Source organism: Cajanus cajan, chromosome 2 (genome assembly GCF_000230855.2).
Source record: "Cajanus cajan strain Asha chromosome 2, NIPB_CcT2T_4, whole genome shotgun sequence".
In the NCBI taxonomy this organism is placed as follows: Eukaryota; Viridiplantae; Streptophyta; class Magnoliopsida; order Fabales; family Fabaceae; genus Cajanus; species Cajanus cajan.
In genome coordinates, this window is record NC_138518.1 from 45,130,864 (window position 1) to 45,149,724 (window position 18,861).

Sequence of the window (18,861 nt, forward strand, 5' to 3'; positions counted from 1 at the left end):
AAGTACCAAAACTAATCAACTTCTGATTTCTCTTCCAGGATATTATCTTCAGTTGTTTTTCCTTGCAGTAGAAGAACCAAGTTTTGGTTTGGTAGCATTAACAGTAGTCCCAAGACCTACAATCATAAATGAAAAATACGAGTTTGCAGTTTTTACTACCATTATCATTACATAAATATTTCAGGACAGGGATGACAAGATCAAATAATAACTATAAGATGTTATGTATGGTTATGCGACTAAATTTTACTATTTTTTATATATTAATAACTATATATAAGGCATATAGGATGAAGTATTAATTTGTACGAGAGAATGAAAGAGTTAGAAAAGAAGAATGACAAACAAATGTTTAATGTTATCTTCTAATGAATTTGATACGCAACATTGTATTAAAAACCAATCTTGTACGCAAGTGAATCAGCTAAGTCATAATTGAAGGACTACAGATTTCAGGTATACTAGCTAGGCAAAACTTCTGGAAAAAAAAAAAAGAGTTTTATTTGCATTGCATTGGTTATGATGAGAAGCAAAAAATGAAAGCTAATAAAATTAGGAGCAACAGCCCAATAGAGTCAACTAACAAAGCAATACCAAAATTATTCATGCTATCTAACCTTTCCATATATGAATATATAAAATGGCAAAGGTGCCTCTAAAACCTCTAAGCTAATTATTTAAGATAAATTCATATAAGAAAAGGATAACTTAATTTAGCAAAACTAAACTTTCAAAATAATAACAAGAGAATCGTCAACCCCTGAAATGTTCAGTATAGTCTATTCTATTATATCTCCTATTATAGAGAACAACTTTGGAACTCCAGTAGTTTACCAGGAACACGACTTCATCATTTTTAGACATGCAGACAAGCAAAGGCATCACTATTATATGAGGTGGAAAGTGATGAATTAAAAGATGCTCATAACTCACCTTCAACAACTGAGTCCAAGATTTTCCAATGGAAACTAAACCCTAAACCCAATAATTGTTCATGCAGTATAAATTATTGCCTCTTCAACAGCCTACAATTTAGATCAAACATCATGATACGAGCAAGAGTTAACATTGGCCATTTATCAGTTGTATAAAAATTACAATGGTCACTCTCACACACAAACAAACAAAGGCATAAGGATCACATACAAGAAGGCCAACAGCTCCAAGTCCAAAGATGGCAGCAGAAGAACCAAGTTTTGGCTTAGCAGCATTAACAGTATCCTTATTAAGCTAGCAAACACCAAGACAAGAGATGCATATATAGGAAACAACCAGAGAACTTCAGATTTAACAAACTTAAAACAGTAAGCACCAGACTTGAACCAAGTGACCAAAATAGAAATAACAACTCCAGGGCAGCTCTAGGTCTAAAATCAGATAAAGAAAACATTTTATAACTATCAAATATGATGGAAATTAATACGTGAAATTTCTGTGTGTCAATTAATCTAGCATTTGCATCCCTATTATGTAAAGACAAGAGAGTAGTATAGCGGAAAAAATTCAAAGTTCACTTATTTTCATTTAAAACTTCATATTTTTACAAAACCATACAACAATATTAATTTAAATTTTATACATAATTGTTATTACTCTAAAATTCTTCTTATTCTTGCAGTACTCGTTTAGCACGCATTGATTTTCTGAAGTTCAATGGTGAAATGTCAATCAATGGATTTATCGGTGTGAAACATATTTTTCAATTGATTCAAGCCCTGAAGAGTATAAGGTAAAGTTAGCTATTGTTCAATCTGAAGGAAAAGCGTTACAATGGCACATTGCCTATGCTAAAATCGTAGGAACTGCTGTGTTACCCTCTTGGCCTCAATATACAAAGATCCTGATAGAAAGATTTGGAAATGTTTGTGATGACCCTATGTCAGAGCTGATGAAATTAAGACAAAAAACTATAGTTGTTGCTTATCATGAAGAATTTGATGCTGTGATCAACAGACTCAATTTACCAGAGCAGTATACCCTCAGTTGTTTTTTGGGAGGACTGAAACAAGATATACAAATGATGGTTAAAATGTTCCAACCAACCACAGTTCGAAAGGCATTTACATTAGCAAGGTTGTATGAATTAGCTAACACACAGCCTAATACAGTACCCTTTTCTTCAAAAACCCTTAGGCCTACCCTTGCACAAAAACCCCTAAACACGAACCAAATAGAAAAGATACCTACCACAAATTCTTTATTACCTAAGCCTAAAACACAAACCACCAGAACCCTGACTCCCACTTATATGAGTGAAAGAAGGGCTAAAGGTCTCTGCTATTTTTGTGACCAACCTTTTACCACAGAACATAGCCTCACCCACAAAAAACTACAAATACATGTCATGGAAATAGGAAGTCCTACTGCGTCCGAAGAAGAAGAACAAGAAACTGAGGAAGGAGGAATTGAGTCAGTTGAACCTCAAATATCTGTAAATGCCTTGACTGGTGTTCCATGCTTTAGAACGATGAGGGTGATAGGCTACTATAAAAAGAAACCTATCCACATTCTCATTGACAGCGGCAACACACATAATTTTCTTGATGTGGAGGTGGCTAAGAAGTTAGGGTGTAAAATTGAAGATCTTAAATCCTTACATGTAACTTAGTCTATTGTTAAACAATTTAAATGGACAATTCAGAATACTGCATTTTACTCTGACATGATGTTGATTCCGCTAGGGTGCTGTGACTTAGTTTTGGGCATAGAATGGCTAGTTACTTTGTGGGATATCACATGGAATTTTGACAAACTGAGTATGGAGTTCAAGGCACAGGGAAGAAAACATGTTTTAAGAGGGGCATCATCCTCTAGAGTATCTACAATCAAACGGCAACAAGTGAAAAAACCTTAGCTAAGGGTGTACATATATCCATGCTACAGGTTTGTGATGAAAACAATAGTCTTTTACACTCCCTAACAACTCATGCAGATTCGCAGTCCACCCCTGCGCCTATACAACAGTTGCTATCTGGGTTCCATGATATTTTTCAAGAACCAACTCAATTACCACCTATGAGGCAAGGGTTTGATCACAAGATACCATTAGTGGAAGGCAGTAATCCTGTCAACAAGAGGGCATACAGATATGCTAAGAATCAGAAGGATATTATTCATAGCCTGGTTAAAGATTACTTGAAGTCCGGAATCATCCAGAAAAGTAATAGCCCTTTTGCAAGTCCAGTTTTCTTGGTAGGCAAGAAAGATGGATCTTGGCGGTTGTGTGTTGACAATAGGGATTTAAATAAGGCTACAATCAAGGACAAGTTTCTTATTCCTTTAGTGGAAGATTTATTAGATGAGTTGCATGGTGCAACAATTTTTTCCAAAATTGACTTGAGATCCGGGTACAATCAAGTGAGGATGGATCCTATGGACATAGACAAGACAGCATTCCGAACACATGGGGGCCACTTTGAGTACCTAGTAATTTCTTTTGGGCTTACTAATGCACCAACAACCTTCCAAGGGTTGATGAATGAGATCTTTAAGGAATATTTGAGAAAGTTTATTTTGGTCTTTTTCGATGATATTCTGATATATAGTGACTGTTTGAACAGCCATCTGAGCCACCTCAAGCAAGTACTATCCACTATGAGAACATATTCATTATTTGCTAAGATGTCAAAGTGCTACTTTGGTGTTCACCAAGTAGAATATTTAGGCCATTTCATATCTAAAGAAGGTGTATCTACTGACCCAAGAAAAATAGCTGCAGTGCAGAATTGGCTATTGCCGCAAAACATTAAACAACCCTTTTTAGTGATGCAACCGCTTAATCATTTAGTTAGTTAAAGCTTATAAGTAGAAAAGCTCAAGTCCTGAGCAGAGTTAGTTTTTGTAAATGAATTCTTGTATCCTCTCTTAATACTCAAATCAATAATATTTCTCGGATTCCTTTCTTCCATAGGATTCCCTATTTTCTCCTTTCTTCCATAGGATTCCCTATTTTCTCTGTTCTTCGAATTCAATAAGAATTCCTAGTTCATACCTTTACACATAACACATGGCCACTTCCTCAATATACAATATTGATCCAGTATACAATATTGTCCCTTAACCTCAACCCCTAGTCCCCCACGAAACGTACAAAATTTAAAATCCAACACATATTAAAACAAAAATAAAAAATAGTAACTCAACAAAAAGAACATTTTTTCTAAGGTAAGTTTAGAGAGAAAAGTGAAAAATACCTTTGTTATCGAACTTAGGGTTTTGGGAAACTAGTACGATTTTGTCCGAGGAGAAGAGCCCGAGCCTCAATCAGGACCAAGTCAAGAGGTGAGTGTTGCTGGGAAGAGTGGCGAAGGTCGTGAGTGTTGCTGGGAAGGGGGCGTCAGCCACATTAGGACTTGGTTCATATTCTGCTTTTGGGAAGGGAAAATTTTACAAGCTAGGGCTCATTAAGAGTGAATACAGAAGGGGCATGAGCCATACTAAGGCTCACGGTTCATGTTTTTCTTCCGGGAAAGGGAGAATTGATGAGTTAAGGTAGATGAAGAAGGGGGCGTGAAGCACTCAGGCGCGGGTTCTGTTTAATGTGCGAAAGGTTTTACGAGTAATTTCGACCCTTTTCAGGTTTTATTATTATAATTAGTTTTATTAATAATTTTCAATTCTTTATGTCAGCTAAACGGACACTAATATTTAATATATTATTTTTTATAAAATAAACTAATTGACAAATGGGCTTCTTCCATAGATATAAATTTTTAAAAATATATAGAGTTCGCTAAACCGACACTAACATCTATTATAATATATATTAAAATAAAATTTATTATTTAGCGTCTGCTTTGACCGACGCAAATGAAATAATTACGAAATAAAAAAAATTACATAATTATAAATTTTTAAAAAGATATAGAGTTGGCTAAACCGACACTAACATCTATTATAATATATATTAAAATAAAATTTATTATTTAACGTCTGCTTTCACCAACGCAAATTAAATAATTATAAAATAATACAAAAAAATTACATTATTTTTGTTTATTGTCTGTCTACAGTTGCCTTAATCGACGTTATATGCGTCTGTTCCACGTCCGACGCTGTGTGGCCAACGCTACTTTCGTGCATTCTTGTAGTGTCAAGGTGTAGGAGTCCAAAGTTACTGGTAGCTTAGAAGCTCATGATCATTTGTGTTCATTAGATCGTTTGAATCCTTCAATCTACATATTTAAATTCATTGCTTGAAAAAAAAAAAAAAGAAGGAATTTTTTTTTATAGACACAATTCAATCCCCTTTTATATTTATACTATCTCCACAATTTGAACTAGAGGAATCAAACAAGTTAGGTCAATCCAATCTAATGAGACAACACATATAAAGTGAATTGGATAGGGTTGACATGAATTTTCAACGACCATTAATTCTTTAGCTTGGCCTAACTCATTGGCTCGACAACCTGGGCTAAATTGGCCCATTATTTTTTTCCTATTTTTACTTAATTTTTATAGAGAAAAAACAAAATAAAACATTGGACCAACCAGGTCTAGTAGGTTTTGGGGTCTAACAAATTTGTCTATCCTAACCCTTATGATTTGACCTAACTCTTACAATTTTTTTTTGAAGTCAATATGACGAATCATTTTTGACAATGCTAGTTTAAATTAGACTTAATTTTACTTTTACACTCCTTATAATTATCAATATGCAATTTTGATTCTTCATTTTTAATTACAAAGACTAGAACTCGTGTCCTTTACTACCAAAATCATTACTAAAACCACCAAGCTACTTAACTTTTATAATTATAATTTGAAGAATATATTATTTATAACATTAGAACTTGTGACCATATCTAATGTTAATCTAGTTTAAATTAATAAATAATAAATTTATTTAATAAAAATACTACATTTTAGTAAATCAATTATACAATATATTATTTAATATATTTTATAGTCTCTAAAAAATATTATAAAAAAATTACAAATAAAATAAATAATATAATATTAGTATATATTATTCAATATATTATTATTTTATATTGTATATTATATTGTATGCTACACTAACAAGTGGACTATTTTATAAAGTTTTAATTTAAATTAATTTTTTTCTGTTGTTTTTTAACTCTCTAACACCTAGTCAATGTTTGATTTATTTTATTCAAATATTGCCTTGAAGAAAATGCAGCTCTAGAGCATTGCATATTGAGGAAGTCTCACAAAAACCCCTGCCCACGAGATGCAAGTATCCAAATACAAATCCAATACAGAGAATTTTCACAGTACTTGGATCAATCAAATACAATCAATTAGCACCTCAAACGTATGCTGGACATAGCTTCCACCAATTCCATAATGTAAGCTCTAAAAATTTCATCAAGTGTCACTCACAAAGGCAAACAAAAACATGCCCTGGTGTTGGTGAAAGAAAATTGAATAAAGGAATTCAGACCTCGAGGTATGAATCCTTAGCACAATTTATCCAAAGGCATATTTCACTGTTACACACTTATAATACAAGGAAAACTCAAATAATTACAGTTGAGAAAATAATATTGAAGGAGGTCCAATTACGTTTCTAAAGGAGCTTTGTGATCAGGTCCAGCAAGAATAATCTGCATTAGAAATTTAGCAATGAGGCCCAATAAGTTACAAAAATCATAGAAATGAATGATGAGTGCTTAAATTCTAAAAGACATTAGTCTCATTTGACTCCTCTAAAATGCAGGGTGCACTTCAAAGAGTAAAAGTGTAGATGAAAGCCATTGATTGAAAAATTAACAGAGATTGTGATAAAATACATGCACATGTATAAAAATAAGAGTAAATTGTATCGATACCTCCTCATATGAGGTTCTGTGAGATTGCACACATCCATTACTTTTTAACATCTACAGTAACCTTATTTTCAGGAGTTATAGTGTAATGTTTTTCAAACAATTAAAGGTGTTAGTATAAGTGTAGAAAAATAGGTGTGTGTGCAATCTCACGAAACTAAGAGGAGTGTTTATGGAATTTACTCTTAACAATAATGCATGAAGCTGTTGAAATCTTAAGTGTTGCTTGTCAAATCATAGTAATCAAAAGCTATCATTCTGTACTTAACATTTCCAAAGTGCAACCCACTTTAAAATAGTCAAATTTGTCTCAGCATAAATCTAGTGAAAATAGTTTAGGGAGACATACATTACAATCAAATGCAAACCTCCTTGCAAGCATGATGGCTGCATTCCTCTCTCGCTCTGACTCAAAAGCTAATACAAAAGAAAGACCTTGCTTCGGTTGCCAAAACACTGCCTGTGCTGCAGCATTCCCACCTCCTCGAACTCCACAAAGCTAAAGAAAACAAAAACGCACCATATTTTAGTGTATAACAACAAACTAGACAAGGGAAGGAAAATATGAAAATCTTGAACAGAAAAAACTAGAGATATTTCACAAAAACAATGATAGCTAAATTGCTCAAGGTATATAGATTGCCAGATAAAAGGTTAAAAATGTATTTATCACTCAATAAATGTAAGGATCCTTTCCTTATTTATGACCTTTTTGGGTAAAATTCTCCGGAAGTACTTCTAGAAGAGAAAAATAAAAAGAAAAAAGGAAATAAGTTTTTTCATAAACTGAAACTAACTTATGCATAAACTAATTTGTAGAAACTCTCTTTCATTAACTTATCCAAAATCTTATTTTTAACTCATGCATAAGCTAAAACTACTAGCTTATAGATAAACTTATTTCAATTTTTCTTCTTATTTTCTTTCCTTGAAATGCTTATAGAAAAACTTACACAAACAGGCCCTTATTAAGACAACAAAAGCTGAAGAATGATAGAACAAGAAAAACTAATTTCTGAGTTGTCTCTGATAATTATCTATCACTGAGTGCCCACAATTTGAAATACCTGCATTGAACTAGAATAGTATTCTTTGGTAATTGTTGTCTTTCCTTTACAGAGCTTCATTCTCATCTTTCCAATATGAAGTACATGAATAGATTCAATTGGATTGTCTGAGCCAGTCTGAGTTACAACCACCTGCAATGTGTTAAATTAAACTATTATTATAGTCACTGAAGCTGACCATTTTCCAAAACTTCTAACATTGAAATTTTGACAAAGCAACACACAACTACAGTTTACTAAAACCAATGAATCTGATAATATTTTAGTAAAACTTGTTGCATTGAAATGTTAACGGAGTGCGAAACAACTATAATTAACAAAAATCAGACACTACTTCAAATTGAAATTCTTTTACAAGACTGGAGGGACATGACAATCATAACTGAACAACAAGCTCACAACATACGAGCACATCTTGTACTGATATTTTAAATATGATTGATGGTATCAAGGATGGCACAAGACAACTCAATCAAAGAGACTCATATCATGTCAAAGAACTATTACACTTCATAGTTTAAGCAAGTGATAATTCTCAAAATCAGACTCACCTGGTAAATCATACTTTGATGCATTGTCAAGGAATCTCACAACTTAGAAGGTTAAATTTAAAGTATTGATCCCCGAATTAAAGAAAATTGATTTTCAACAATAACACCCTCTAAATCTAAGAGTTGCTTGTTTTGCATTATGTTATCACGAGAATTACTTCTATAGAAGGCTCCTTTGCAAGAATCACAACCACAACAAAACCAATTCAACTAGTATCAACTTTAACTTTCTTCTATTAGCAAAACCCCCAAATAATTGTCTCACATCCATAATATAGTACGTAACACAAGGCAAAAAATAAACGCAAATTTGATTGTTGGTCAAGTTCCCATTACAAGCATAAAAAAAGAATGAGCTGTTGTTTACTTATGTTGGAATTAAATTATATGTTAGCATATGGGCCTGTCTATTAAGGATAATATTACATGGGCCCAGCAAGAGTGTACTACATCTGTATTTAATGCAATCTGAATAATATTAAATAAAGGAGTCAGAGGCCTGACAAATTGAGCCAATTTAGAAACTCTAGCTTTCTCTCACTTCTAAAAACTTAGGAGTACTTTATGCTCCACAATCACATGTTAAATGAGCTATAAAATAGATGTCACAATTAATGAATGACAAGCTTATATAACAACTCTAATAATTAAAATGACAAATTCAGATTGGTGGTTGCATACAATTAGCTAACTATCAGAGGAATAAAAACATAAGAGTAAAAAATATCATAATGACATACATTGAATTCAGTGTCATGTTTTCGCACAAGTGCCTCTACATAGGTTCCCAAACCAGCAGCTGAAAAAAAATTAAAATCATTTTAAGTTCAACTTCGTTGGCTAAAGAATCAACTCCATCTCTTTATATTGGTAATATAAAAACGTATAATTTAAATATAAAAAAGCACACAGAAATAATTCCTGTTAATGAATACTAAATCAAAAGAGTACTACTAAGCATGGGAACCAAACCTGGATCAATTGGACCAGTAGTTGACAATGTAACCTTCTGGCCTTCTGAAATAATATCAACTTGCAACATACGTCCAACATCAAAAGGTTCGGGAGCAAAAACTGATTTGGTAGCTCCTGATAACGGGAAAATTATATTACAAGATAGGCAGGGACAGAAAAGATTCTATATATGACATTTAATAAATCAATATTCCACCACAATGCATCCCGAATGGCATGCCTTATAGATTAGGCTCTTCCAACAGTTAAGACTAGCTAACAAAATGTATAATAGCCACAGAAATAAAGCCACATGCTATGAATTATAATGAATATAGTTGTATAACCAGAGACAATCAATGTAAACATCTACAATAACAAGTTTAACCAATGAGAATTTCACTTGGCAAAATCAGACTTGTCCATAGAGGCATGACAAAAAATTTGCTCCTTGAACAAGGGTATTGGTGATAATCTGAGGAACATCGAATTTGGGGAAGTGAATGGCAAAGCAGGTAGGTATAGGCGTACAGCTAATGTGGAGCAACTGGTGGTTGTTTCAGAATACTTTGGAAACACAGCTTCGTTTATCTTTTACTGGTGCAATATAGTTTTGCATGGAATCTATTATGCAGGGGTAAATGAAAACATGCTATAATTTATGTTCAGAAATTAAACATGTAGAGAGCAGCCAGCAGGTAACTTCACCTAAAGCTGAGATTGAGTGCTTCCTTACACCTTAAATACAGGAAAGCATATGATGCATTGTAATTGACTGGGATAAAGGAATTCACACTTGTGTTGTACTTGTCATCAGTAGATTTCAACCGTTTGCATTTAATAGTACATACTGATAGAGTAAATAATCAGTGTTATTATTATGGCATTGTACAATAGTTTTCTATACAGTCTGGTGTTGGTTATGTTTGTATGATAGGAGTCTCTAAGTTTAGAGACTAGAATGACATATTACAGATTTCATATCAGAAACCTTTTTGTCTCACTCTTGAATTCTTACACACATAGACCAGTGTGCGGAGCTTTCCAAGAAAAGATAAATGTCCCATTCAGCTAATTTCAAAGAGAATTGTTTTGATACGACGCAAAATAAAATCTGTTGCTTGAACAGTGATCCTTTTCCCATCTTGTTGTCATATAATTGCCTATTCCTTTTTCACTTTGAAGTTTGGAGACTTGCGTTCAGTTTATGGTTTACAGGGTTTAATACAGGAAGGTGGAACACTTGAGAAGCAACCTGATATACACAGAATAAGACAGTGACAATGTACGCAGATACTCCAAAGCTTAAAAGTTTATTTGTCAGAATAATAGTTTCAGCAAGTAGCAAAGGAAGTTGGACTCTTTTTTTTTTTTTATTTTGGAAAAAAGGATACTTTTCTTACTATAAAGCAATAAATATGATAATAATCATAAGTTGTTACTTGTTAGGTAACCCCAATTAGTTGGCTACATTACTTACTACTTAGTTAGGTGAGATAGTTTGAATGAGACCTGTTGCCTGAAAATAAGGGAGGTTGAGTGGTTGAGAGAGAGATCATTCATTTTGAGAAAGGATTGTACACTTAGAGAATGGAGAATGAACAGCGTTCTAAAATACCCTGAGGCCTGAGTACTCAAACAAAATTTATTCCTTTTTTCTAGTTTCTGATCCAGTTCCTATCAGATGTTTGTAGATATATTATCAAAAAGAGTATATCAATTTTATTTTGAGAGTACTTTGTATCAAAAAGAGTAGGTTAGAGGTTGCTTAATTTGCTATAATTCTATAAACACTATGGACAGAAATCTCATCAAAAAAAATGTTATGTTAATATTAATACCCAACCGTGGTATACCAGAAGTAGATAACAACAGTGCAAGTAATAAGTCAACTGATTTGCATGATAAACATTAAAGAAAAAGGAAATCCAACAGAAAATGTTAACTTCAAAAAGCTATTAATATTCAAAGTGCAAAACCTTTGGAATTTGTACCTGAAATAAATTCCTTTTTAGCACTGTCAGTTGATACACGATACCACTGAATTGAACATGTTGACAGTTCAGGGGCATGATCAGAACAAGGTTGAATTTGCAAATAAGAACCTAATGTTTCAGTTCCTTCTAATTCATATAAATGGGGAGCATTTTCCTCTCCTTTCTTTGTCCTTGCTATCTGAAAAGTGAAATGAAAGAAAATCAGTAGAATTTAATATGGAAGACAATCAAATTGCTCCTGAATTTTATCAAAGAAACATATCAATTACTTCAAACAAAAGTAAACTTTAATAATGATAAATTGATAACCTAACAATAACCATTACCACATATCTCACCTTATAGCCTCAAGGAAGGAATATGGAAGATTAGAATATTTTTTATTTCATTTTATTCATTATTGCCAATAAATGAAGCCCATCAGGTGAGAATTTGACAGTAAGATACTTGTGTGTGTATACAGACACAATCAACATACACATACTATACACACACATATTGCATACTGCAAAATAAACTATCACTTCCCAAAGTCTTTTACATCAAAGCAGTGTATTTCATAGAATCAGTCAATGGCAATAAATCACAATCACTTCAAAATGACATAAGTGATAAGATCATGGGCATACCTCCTTTTGTAGTCGAAGATAAAGTCTAGATTTCTCTGCAAGTTGAACTCTCAATGCTCGAAGCTCGTGTTCCATATCCATAACCTAAATCAATATATAAACAATGCATTTATTTCCTTCAAATTAAATAGCAGTAAAAAGTGTTGATATCATGAAAATATAATGAGGCTAAGAAAATAGTTGGAAGAAGGCAATTCTACACAGGAGAATAATATCAATAATGTATTGAAAAAATTACTGCAGCCAAAACAAAACACATTTCCAAAAATGCCCTGTTTATGGATCCATTCAACACCTTCATACTCAGATGTAATATCTTGCACTGATTCAAATTCTTTGTTGTTTCGCAAAATTTAAGTGGCCATACATCATTAGTACATAACAGTACAATCGACCAGATTAGTAGCTACTCTTTAAAACCAGAAAGACAAATAAATTGATGGTATAATACATACATACACAAGATAATTACAGTGCTTAAGAGGACTGGGATAAATCAAACTTTAACCAAATAAAGAAAAAGGGGCAAGAAAAATTATAATATAATGTACTTCACATACTGTATATAAATAGTAAATACAACATATTTTTCTTATATATCAAAAATTTCATCACTGCCTCCAACCTCTTTATAGTGAATAAGAAAACAAAGAGACCAGGCATACCATAATATGGTGGCATTAAGTATAGAAGAGAACATACAAAATACAACACCAATAAGTATTGATGAAAACTTAAAAAGTAGAGATGAGGTCAGGGAACTACAATGAAGAAAGAAGTTAAAATAATAACAATTGATCTATGAGAGATGAAATAAGAACAAAGGACCAAAGTATACCTTGCTTGGCTGATGCAGCATTTTGATTCTCCGAGCCTCTTGAACCTCCTTCATTAATTGTTCCAGGTCCTAAAGTTCCCATAGAACTAAATTTTGTTAAAATGAAAATTACTTAGTAGATACAGCACTGCAATATAAAAAGTTAAATATTTCAATGCAAGCAATCAGTATTATGATTAGTAATGAGTTTTTATTTGATAACTTCTTATAAAATAAAATAATGTACAAGAGAAAGTGAGCAAAAAACTAGAAGAATATTGAGAAAAAAATGGGGCAAAAGAATCAAGTTATGCATAAGACTGTTCAGTCTCTCCATACATCAGAAATGATGGAAACACATTTGAAACAGACATCAGCATAGCACAAAAGAGAAGCAATAAGCACTGTGACAAAGCAAACTATGGTCAAAGATTGGCCCTTAAAAAAATGCATTTTTTCCCAACTGCATACACCACCAGACATCTTATTCCAAAGGATAAGCCGCCCTACAAATGCAATCTAGAAATATATGGGCCACTAATTGAGTATTAATATTTATTCAGTAATGCAGTATAGACATTAGATGAAGACCCATGCCATACAGGGAATTTTAGATTTTCAAATGAGGTTGTCATAAGAAAACTTCCCCATGTTACGAGACAGTACAAGAAATTGAAAATACTCAGGACTTGAAACACACTCCAGAAGAAAGAGGGATTGAATCACACGCTGCCAAACATTCAGTTCTCTTCAAAAGTGAAAATTCCAAGAAAGATAAGATTACAATCATGAATACCAATATACTGTATTTTTCGTGATGAACAATGTAAAGAAGACAAAGATATAGACATGGAAATACCTCTAAGAAGTATTATGCCATACTAAGAAAACAAACAGAAATTTGGCACCCAAACATCATCCAAACCAAAAGAAATAAACAATGCTCTAAAAGAACTAGATTACCATCAGATAAATTTGCAAATAGAGGGCAACTGAATATTAAAGTTTAATTAACTAGTTGGAAATATCCACCAAGGACCTACCTCAATAAAGGACAAAATCAAACTTGAAGCAATTTATATTCACTGATAATTTTGTATATCATTAATTGTTTAAATTTAAAACAAAATAACAAATCTATTTGAATTGAAAATAATTGATATTAAGTCAGATGCACTTAACATTATGGCAGAAGGAAAGATCCAAACCTGCTTCCCTGAAACACGAGACATACTCTCATGCTCCTGAAGTGCCTCTTCCACTCTTTGCACTGCTGCCCTGGCATTTTCTATTTCAAAACGAGCAAAAGCTCTTTCCTCATTCACAAGTTTCTTAGCATCTTCAGAAGCCTACAAATGAATCTAAACTCTCAACAATGGAAAAAAGTTTCTTTTGTCACTCTGCCTTTCATAAATAATGAAGGATACATAATGCTAATAAAATGTTGAATAGACTTTGAGAGGTTTAGTTCCCTGGACAAATTAGGTAGGCAATAGACTGATAGACAGACAAATTTGCAGCACAAAACACTTTGTTCATTGCGTATACATTGTTATTTTATCATATGAAATAACTACAAATTTGCTACATGTTGATATTGAGATCACAAATACACTAAGATCATAACTGCAATACTCTAGTCTCTCTAAGACTCGGAAATATTATGCTCCTTAATACATGACACTTCAAAGTTTATGTTGTCCTTTGATGTCTGCAGTTGAAGCAAAGCACTTAGAGGTCTTAAATGAATGTTTACATAAATGCTATTGTTGGTCTTCTTTTGCAGCTGAGTTTAGAGCAAATAGCCAAATATAATACTTTCCTTCTTAAAAAACCTTCTTTTATTTAAATTTCTGCTTAGCTGCTTGAGGATTTATTAAATGCAATACGGATGGTGGTGCTTTGGACTTTCTGGGACATGTTTCTTGTGGTGGTATGGGATAGCTTGGGCACATTTTTTGGGGGTTTTGCATCTTATATTGGTATTCACACCGCTCTTTATGTTAAGCTAGTTGCGGTCATGATCACAGTGGAACATGCATATGAAGTAGGTTGGAATAGACCTTGGGTGGAATGTGATTCTATGTTGGTTTTAGCTGCTTATGATAATCCACAGTGACCTGGAGAATTCATAGGTGGTGGCTTAAATGTCTCTCCTTATGTGGTCACGAGGTTTTATATATCACACATTTTCAGAGAAGGGAATCAATGCACAGATAAATTTGCTAACTTTGCATTAGTTAATCGTTCAGTGTTTGTCTAGTGAGATTTTTACCAGCTTTTGTTTGGGACTCCTTTTTCCGTAATAGGAATGGATTTCCAAATTTTAGGTTGTGTTGATTCTTGCACCTTGATCTTTTTATTTAAAAAAAAAAAAAATCTGCTTATATCGCCCAAAAAAAAATCTAACAAGTTAACATCACCTGCTTAAGAAAATTTGTTAGCTTCTTAACCTCAGCCTTCTCTTGTATTAGTTCCCCTTCCCTTTGAGTCAACTGAACTGCTAGAGCTTCAACCTACAGAATGTACCAAATAGGCTACAGTTGATTAATCACAAATAAACTGATGCAAGAATAAATGAACTACAGAAGATTGTGACTTTTGCACAATAGAGGTGGAGCAATGAATCTATTATGTACATGAGAACATCAGATAATGCAAAGTTTAAGAAAAACTATCCTATTCATCCCTACCATGAACTCACCCTCTCCCTCCTCTGTATTTATTCTGACCATTCTTCACAGAAAAAATAAAAATAAAAATACAATGGCTCTGCAATCATGTTGAATATTTGTTATGAAAATCCTCAAGAAAACTAAAAACACTCAGAATAATACTTTGATGTATATTATATTATTATACAAGAATTATTATTCACTCCTTATTCACCAACTACACCATACTGTGGCAATTATTTTGCACTATGAAAGTTGCCAATGACCCTAAAATGAATCAGCAACTCAAAAATTAATGGGATAAGTTGCTGTACCCTAAAATAATCTATTATAAATACATGATGAACCTAATCAATGCTAACAAAAGACCGTGACTCACATATTAGGCCAACAAGAAATTGGTAAAGTAAGTCCAATCACTTATCAATCAAAATTGAGTTTAAAGAGCAGTCAACATTCTGAAGAAGTCTGACAATATGGAAGAAGTACTCACATCTTGGTGAACAAAAAGGAACTCTAGTAAGGACTATTGAAGAGATGCTAGTATCCTCAACTATCTCAAACATAAACTCATGCTCATACTTTAAGACAAATAATTATCTTCTCAAGCTAAAATAATTCATAAACCAATTCATTAGCCACCATCCACTACCTATAACCCAAAAAGCCTCTAAAATTTTGTTGCCAGATTGTAGGTGGTCTTCCCCGTTGGTCTACAATACTTTCCACTCAGCTCTCCTAGTCCTACAAATATGAATCTAATCATTCTAGATTATGTCTGTATTGTATAGCATAAAATTATATCAAATACAGTCATCTATGATTTTAAGCATTCATATCTTCTCATCACCAACTAGCAGTTAGCATTACATCACAGTTTTGTATTTTATTGTTTTCCACTTTACGCAATGGGATTCACACACAACCCTGGTGTCAAGCAAGAAAATGTTGCTATTTAGATGGATCCTTAAAAATGAAGAAAGAGCACAATATATGAAATTCTCGCATATTCCAAATAATATTTTTCCCTTCATTTTGTTTCTTAAACTTTAAGGATACAGACTAATTGAGCCTAAAAATACCCCTTCCCTCCCACTCCCCAAAGGAATTTAACTTTTACAGAGGATAAGGTACCTGTTGACTGCAGTATAATGAACATGACTTTATATTATAATATCTACTTCATATGAATTCTTTTTCAAATAACAGGATAAATATGAAAATAAGTTTGTTAGGTATAAGTACAAACAATGCACATCTAAAAAAGGAACTAACCATAGCAATAGCTTCCGCTACATCATCCTTGTTTCTTCCTGCCACTCTCCCTTTTAAGGATTGCAGTGCATCTCGGAGCTTCTTTAAAAGAACATGCTTTTCCAGTGAAGCTGCTTCTCTGAGTCTAGCCTGAATTTCAGCAGCATACAAGAAAGCTTAGTTATGATAACAACATGAAATTCTTTGCAAATTATGAGTACTTATAATTTCAAATGAAAATATTAAAAGAAAAAACAAATAATAGAATCCTCAAGTTGAAATGCCCCCAAAAACTAAGCATTACATTGGTATTAAAACAAAGTTAGATTTAAAATATAAAACAAGGATTACCTCTTCAGACAACTTGGCAGCAGCAGCCAAACCCTTCTCAAATTTACTGGCAAGATCGCGAACCGACAGACGTTTCTGCTGTTCCAACAGCTGTGCAGTCTCGCGTGCAACAACCTCCTTCATTGATAGCACTTTTGGATCATCCTTGGTCTCCATGATCTGATTGTTAGCTCCAATTTTGTAATTAGGAAACCGAAGGGAGGCAAATATTACATCTGCCGACACGGCTGGCACTGCATCCTTCTGCATAGTGTCCCCAAAATCACGGGTCATCCTCGTCATTTTCAGGATCTATTACCTCTGCCATTCACAATAAAAATGCAGTCTTTAGCAACAATAATTGAGCAGATTGCATTCCATTTAAAGCAGTGCAATGAATTTTCAAAAACTAACCAAAAGAAAAGAGGAACATTCACTCACAGATATGCATAAACAGAATAAAAAAACAACCAAAAGCATACCCCAAAATTAGAAACTAATAAATTGAGACACCACTACTCCACTCACCCCACTGAGCTTATTGAAATCAAAAGCAAAATCTGACAGCTGGTAACAATGAAACTAAACCCTAATCCTACTGCTTATAACATTTTTTTTTTTTTTACTTTTTTTTTCTCAAGTTGAAGCTATCAGGGAAAAGCTACCCAAAAAAAGACAAAAACAAAACTTGAACTTACAGATCATGAAATGACAAAAAATGGGTACTTGAGCTTGGGATTCTTAGATCAGATGCAAAGGGGTTGCTGAAATTTTGCTATCCACCAACAGGGTAGCAATGAGAGAGAGAATGTGGAAAGAAAGCTGGTAGCTTTGCTTTTTGAAAGGAAAAAGAGAATGGCGCCCCAGAAGGTGGCCCCTAAACAAGTTTGTGTTTTAAGTGTTAACGTTTTCGGTTGTAGTGTTTGCAATTTTCCATGTTGGATTCTCTCTTGTCCATGCCTTACTTATGCTTTAAACTCAAAACTCTTTGGCGGGTCCCAACCAACCCTCTCTTCGGTTTACTTCACCGTTTACTCACACTTCTTTCCACTGTTTTTTTTTTTTTTAATGAAGTCTTCAAGTTTTAAAAATTTGAGAAAACATACAAAATTAGTCCTATATTTGGATTGCAGAATACTATGATATTAATCCTTAAAATAATAAAAAAAATATAATATATTTTTATAAGTACAATTCACAATCATATTATCGATTTTCATTAGTTTAACCAGTATTATAGTTGGTCTTTAAAGTTTTAAATTCAAATTTTAAGTTAAAAAAATAATATTAAGAGAAATGAATTTATCACGGTGAATATTTTGAAGAGATTAGCCACTGGTCATAATCGAGAAGTTAAAATGAATGATTACTTTTATAAATTTTGATGGATATAATTATCACATTTTCTTACTTACTTTTTGGTCCAATTCTTTTTTCTCTTAAAACAATATAACAAATAAATATAGGGAAAAAAATCTTATAGAAAATTAAGGAGTTTAATTTTATATAAGAGGGGGAAAAATTAACTTTTAAAAATAAGTTGTGTGTATTATTGATTTCTCTCCCTCACCCGATCCAGGTGTGGCAATAAAATAAAACTTTTAAATTCATTAAGGACTAATTGGTTGTAATTTCAAAATCAAATTAATGCACATTATCACTTTCAATAATAAAATTACTTTTTGCTTGAAATAACACTTGTGGCAATCTTTTTTGTTTTATCCGTAATTATTATATAACTGAAGCAATTGGCTATTTGACTTGGCTTTGTTTAAAGAAAGAAAGGTGTTTTG

General features: G+C 32.9%; 2 protein-coding genes across 3 annotated transcripts; one reads left to right on the forward strand and one right to left on the reverse strand.

Moving 5' to 3' along the window:
* The first annotated feature begins 765 nt into the window (after positions 1 to 765).
* LOC145954949 (uncharacterized) lies at positions 766 to 3,795 on the forward strand. The gene is made up of 5 exons (XM_083069643.1): positions 766 to 896; positions 1,619 to 1,683; positions 1,758 to 2,599; positions 2,642 to 2,788; positions 2,884 to 3,795. The coding sequence occupies exons 1-5, from the start codon at positions 766 to 768 to the stop codon at positions 3,793 to 3,795; spliced, it is 2,097 nt and encodes a 698-aa protein (XP_082925769.1).
* Positions 3,796 to 6,243: 2,448 nt separating this feature from the next.
* LOC109805083 (stomatal closure-related actin-binding protein 1) lies at positions 6,244 to 18,015 on the reverse strand. 2 transcript variants are annotated; one of them, XM_020367032.3, is made up of 13 exons: positions 17,767 to 18,015; positions 17,090 to 17,389; positions 16,760 to 16,888; positions 15,233 to 15,325; positions 14,018 to 14,158; positions 12,831 to 12,899; positions 11,993 to 12,076; positions 11,361 to 11,541; positions 9,385 to 9,501; positions 9,153 to 9,211; positions 7,862 to 7,993; positions 7,144 to 7,293; positions 6,244 to 6,572 (listed from the first exon to the last, which is right to left on the reverse strand). In XM_020367032.3, the coding sequence occupies exons 2-13, from the start codon at positions 17,369 to 17,371 to the stop codon at positions 6,528 to 6,530; spliced, it is 1,482 nt and encodes a 493-aa protein (XP_020222621.1). In that variant the 5' UTR covers positions 17,372 to 17,389; positions 17,767 to 18,015; the 3' UTR covers positions 6,244 to 6,527. The 2 variants fall into 2 exon arrangements, with proteins under 2 accessions (XP_020222621.1, XP_020222622.1); XM_020367033.3 differs by lacking the exon at positions 17,767 to 18,015 and adding an exon at positions 17,597 to 17,738.
* Between the last annotated feature and the right edge of the window lie 846 nt (positions 18,016 to 18,861).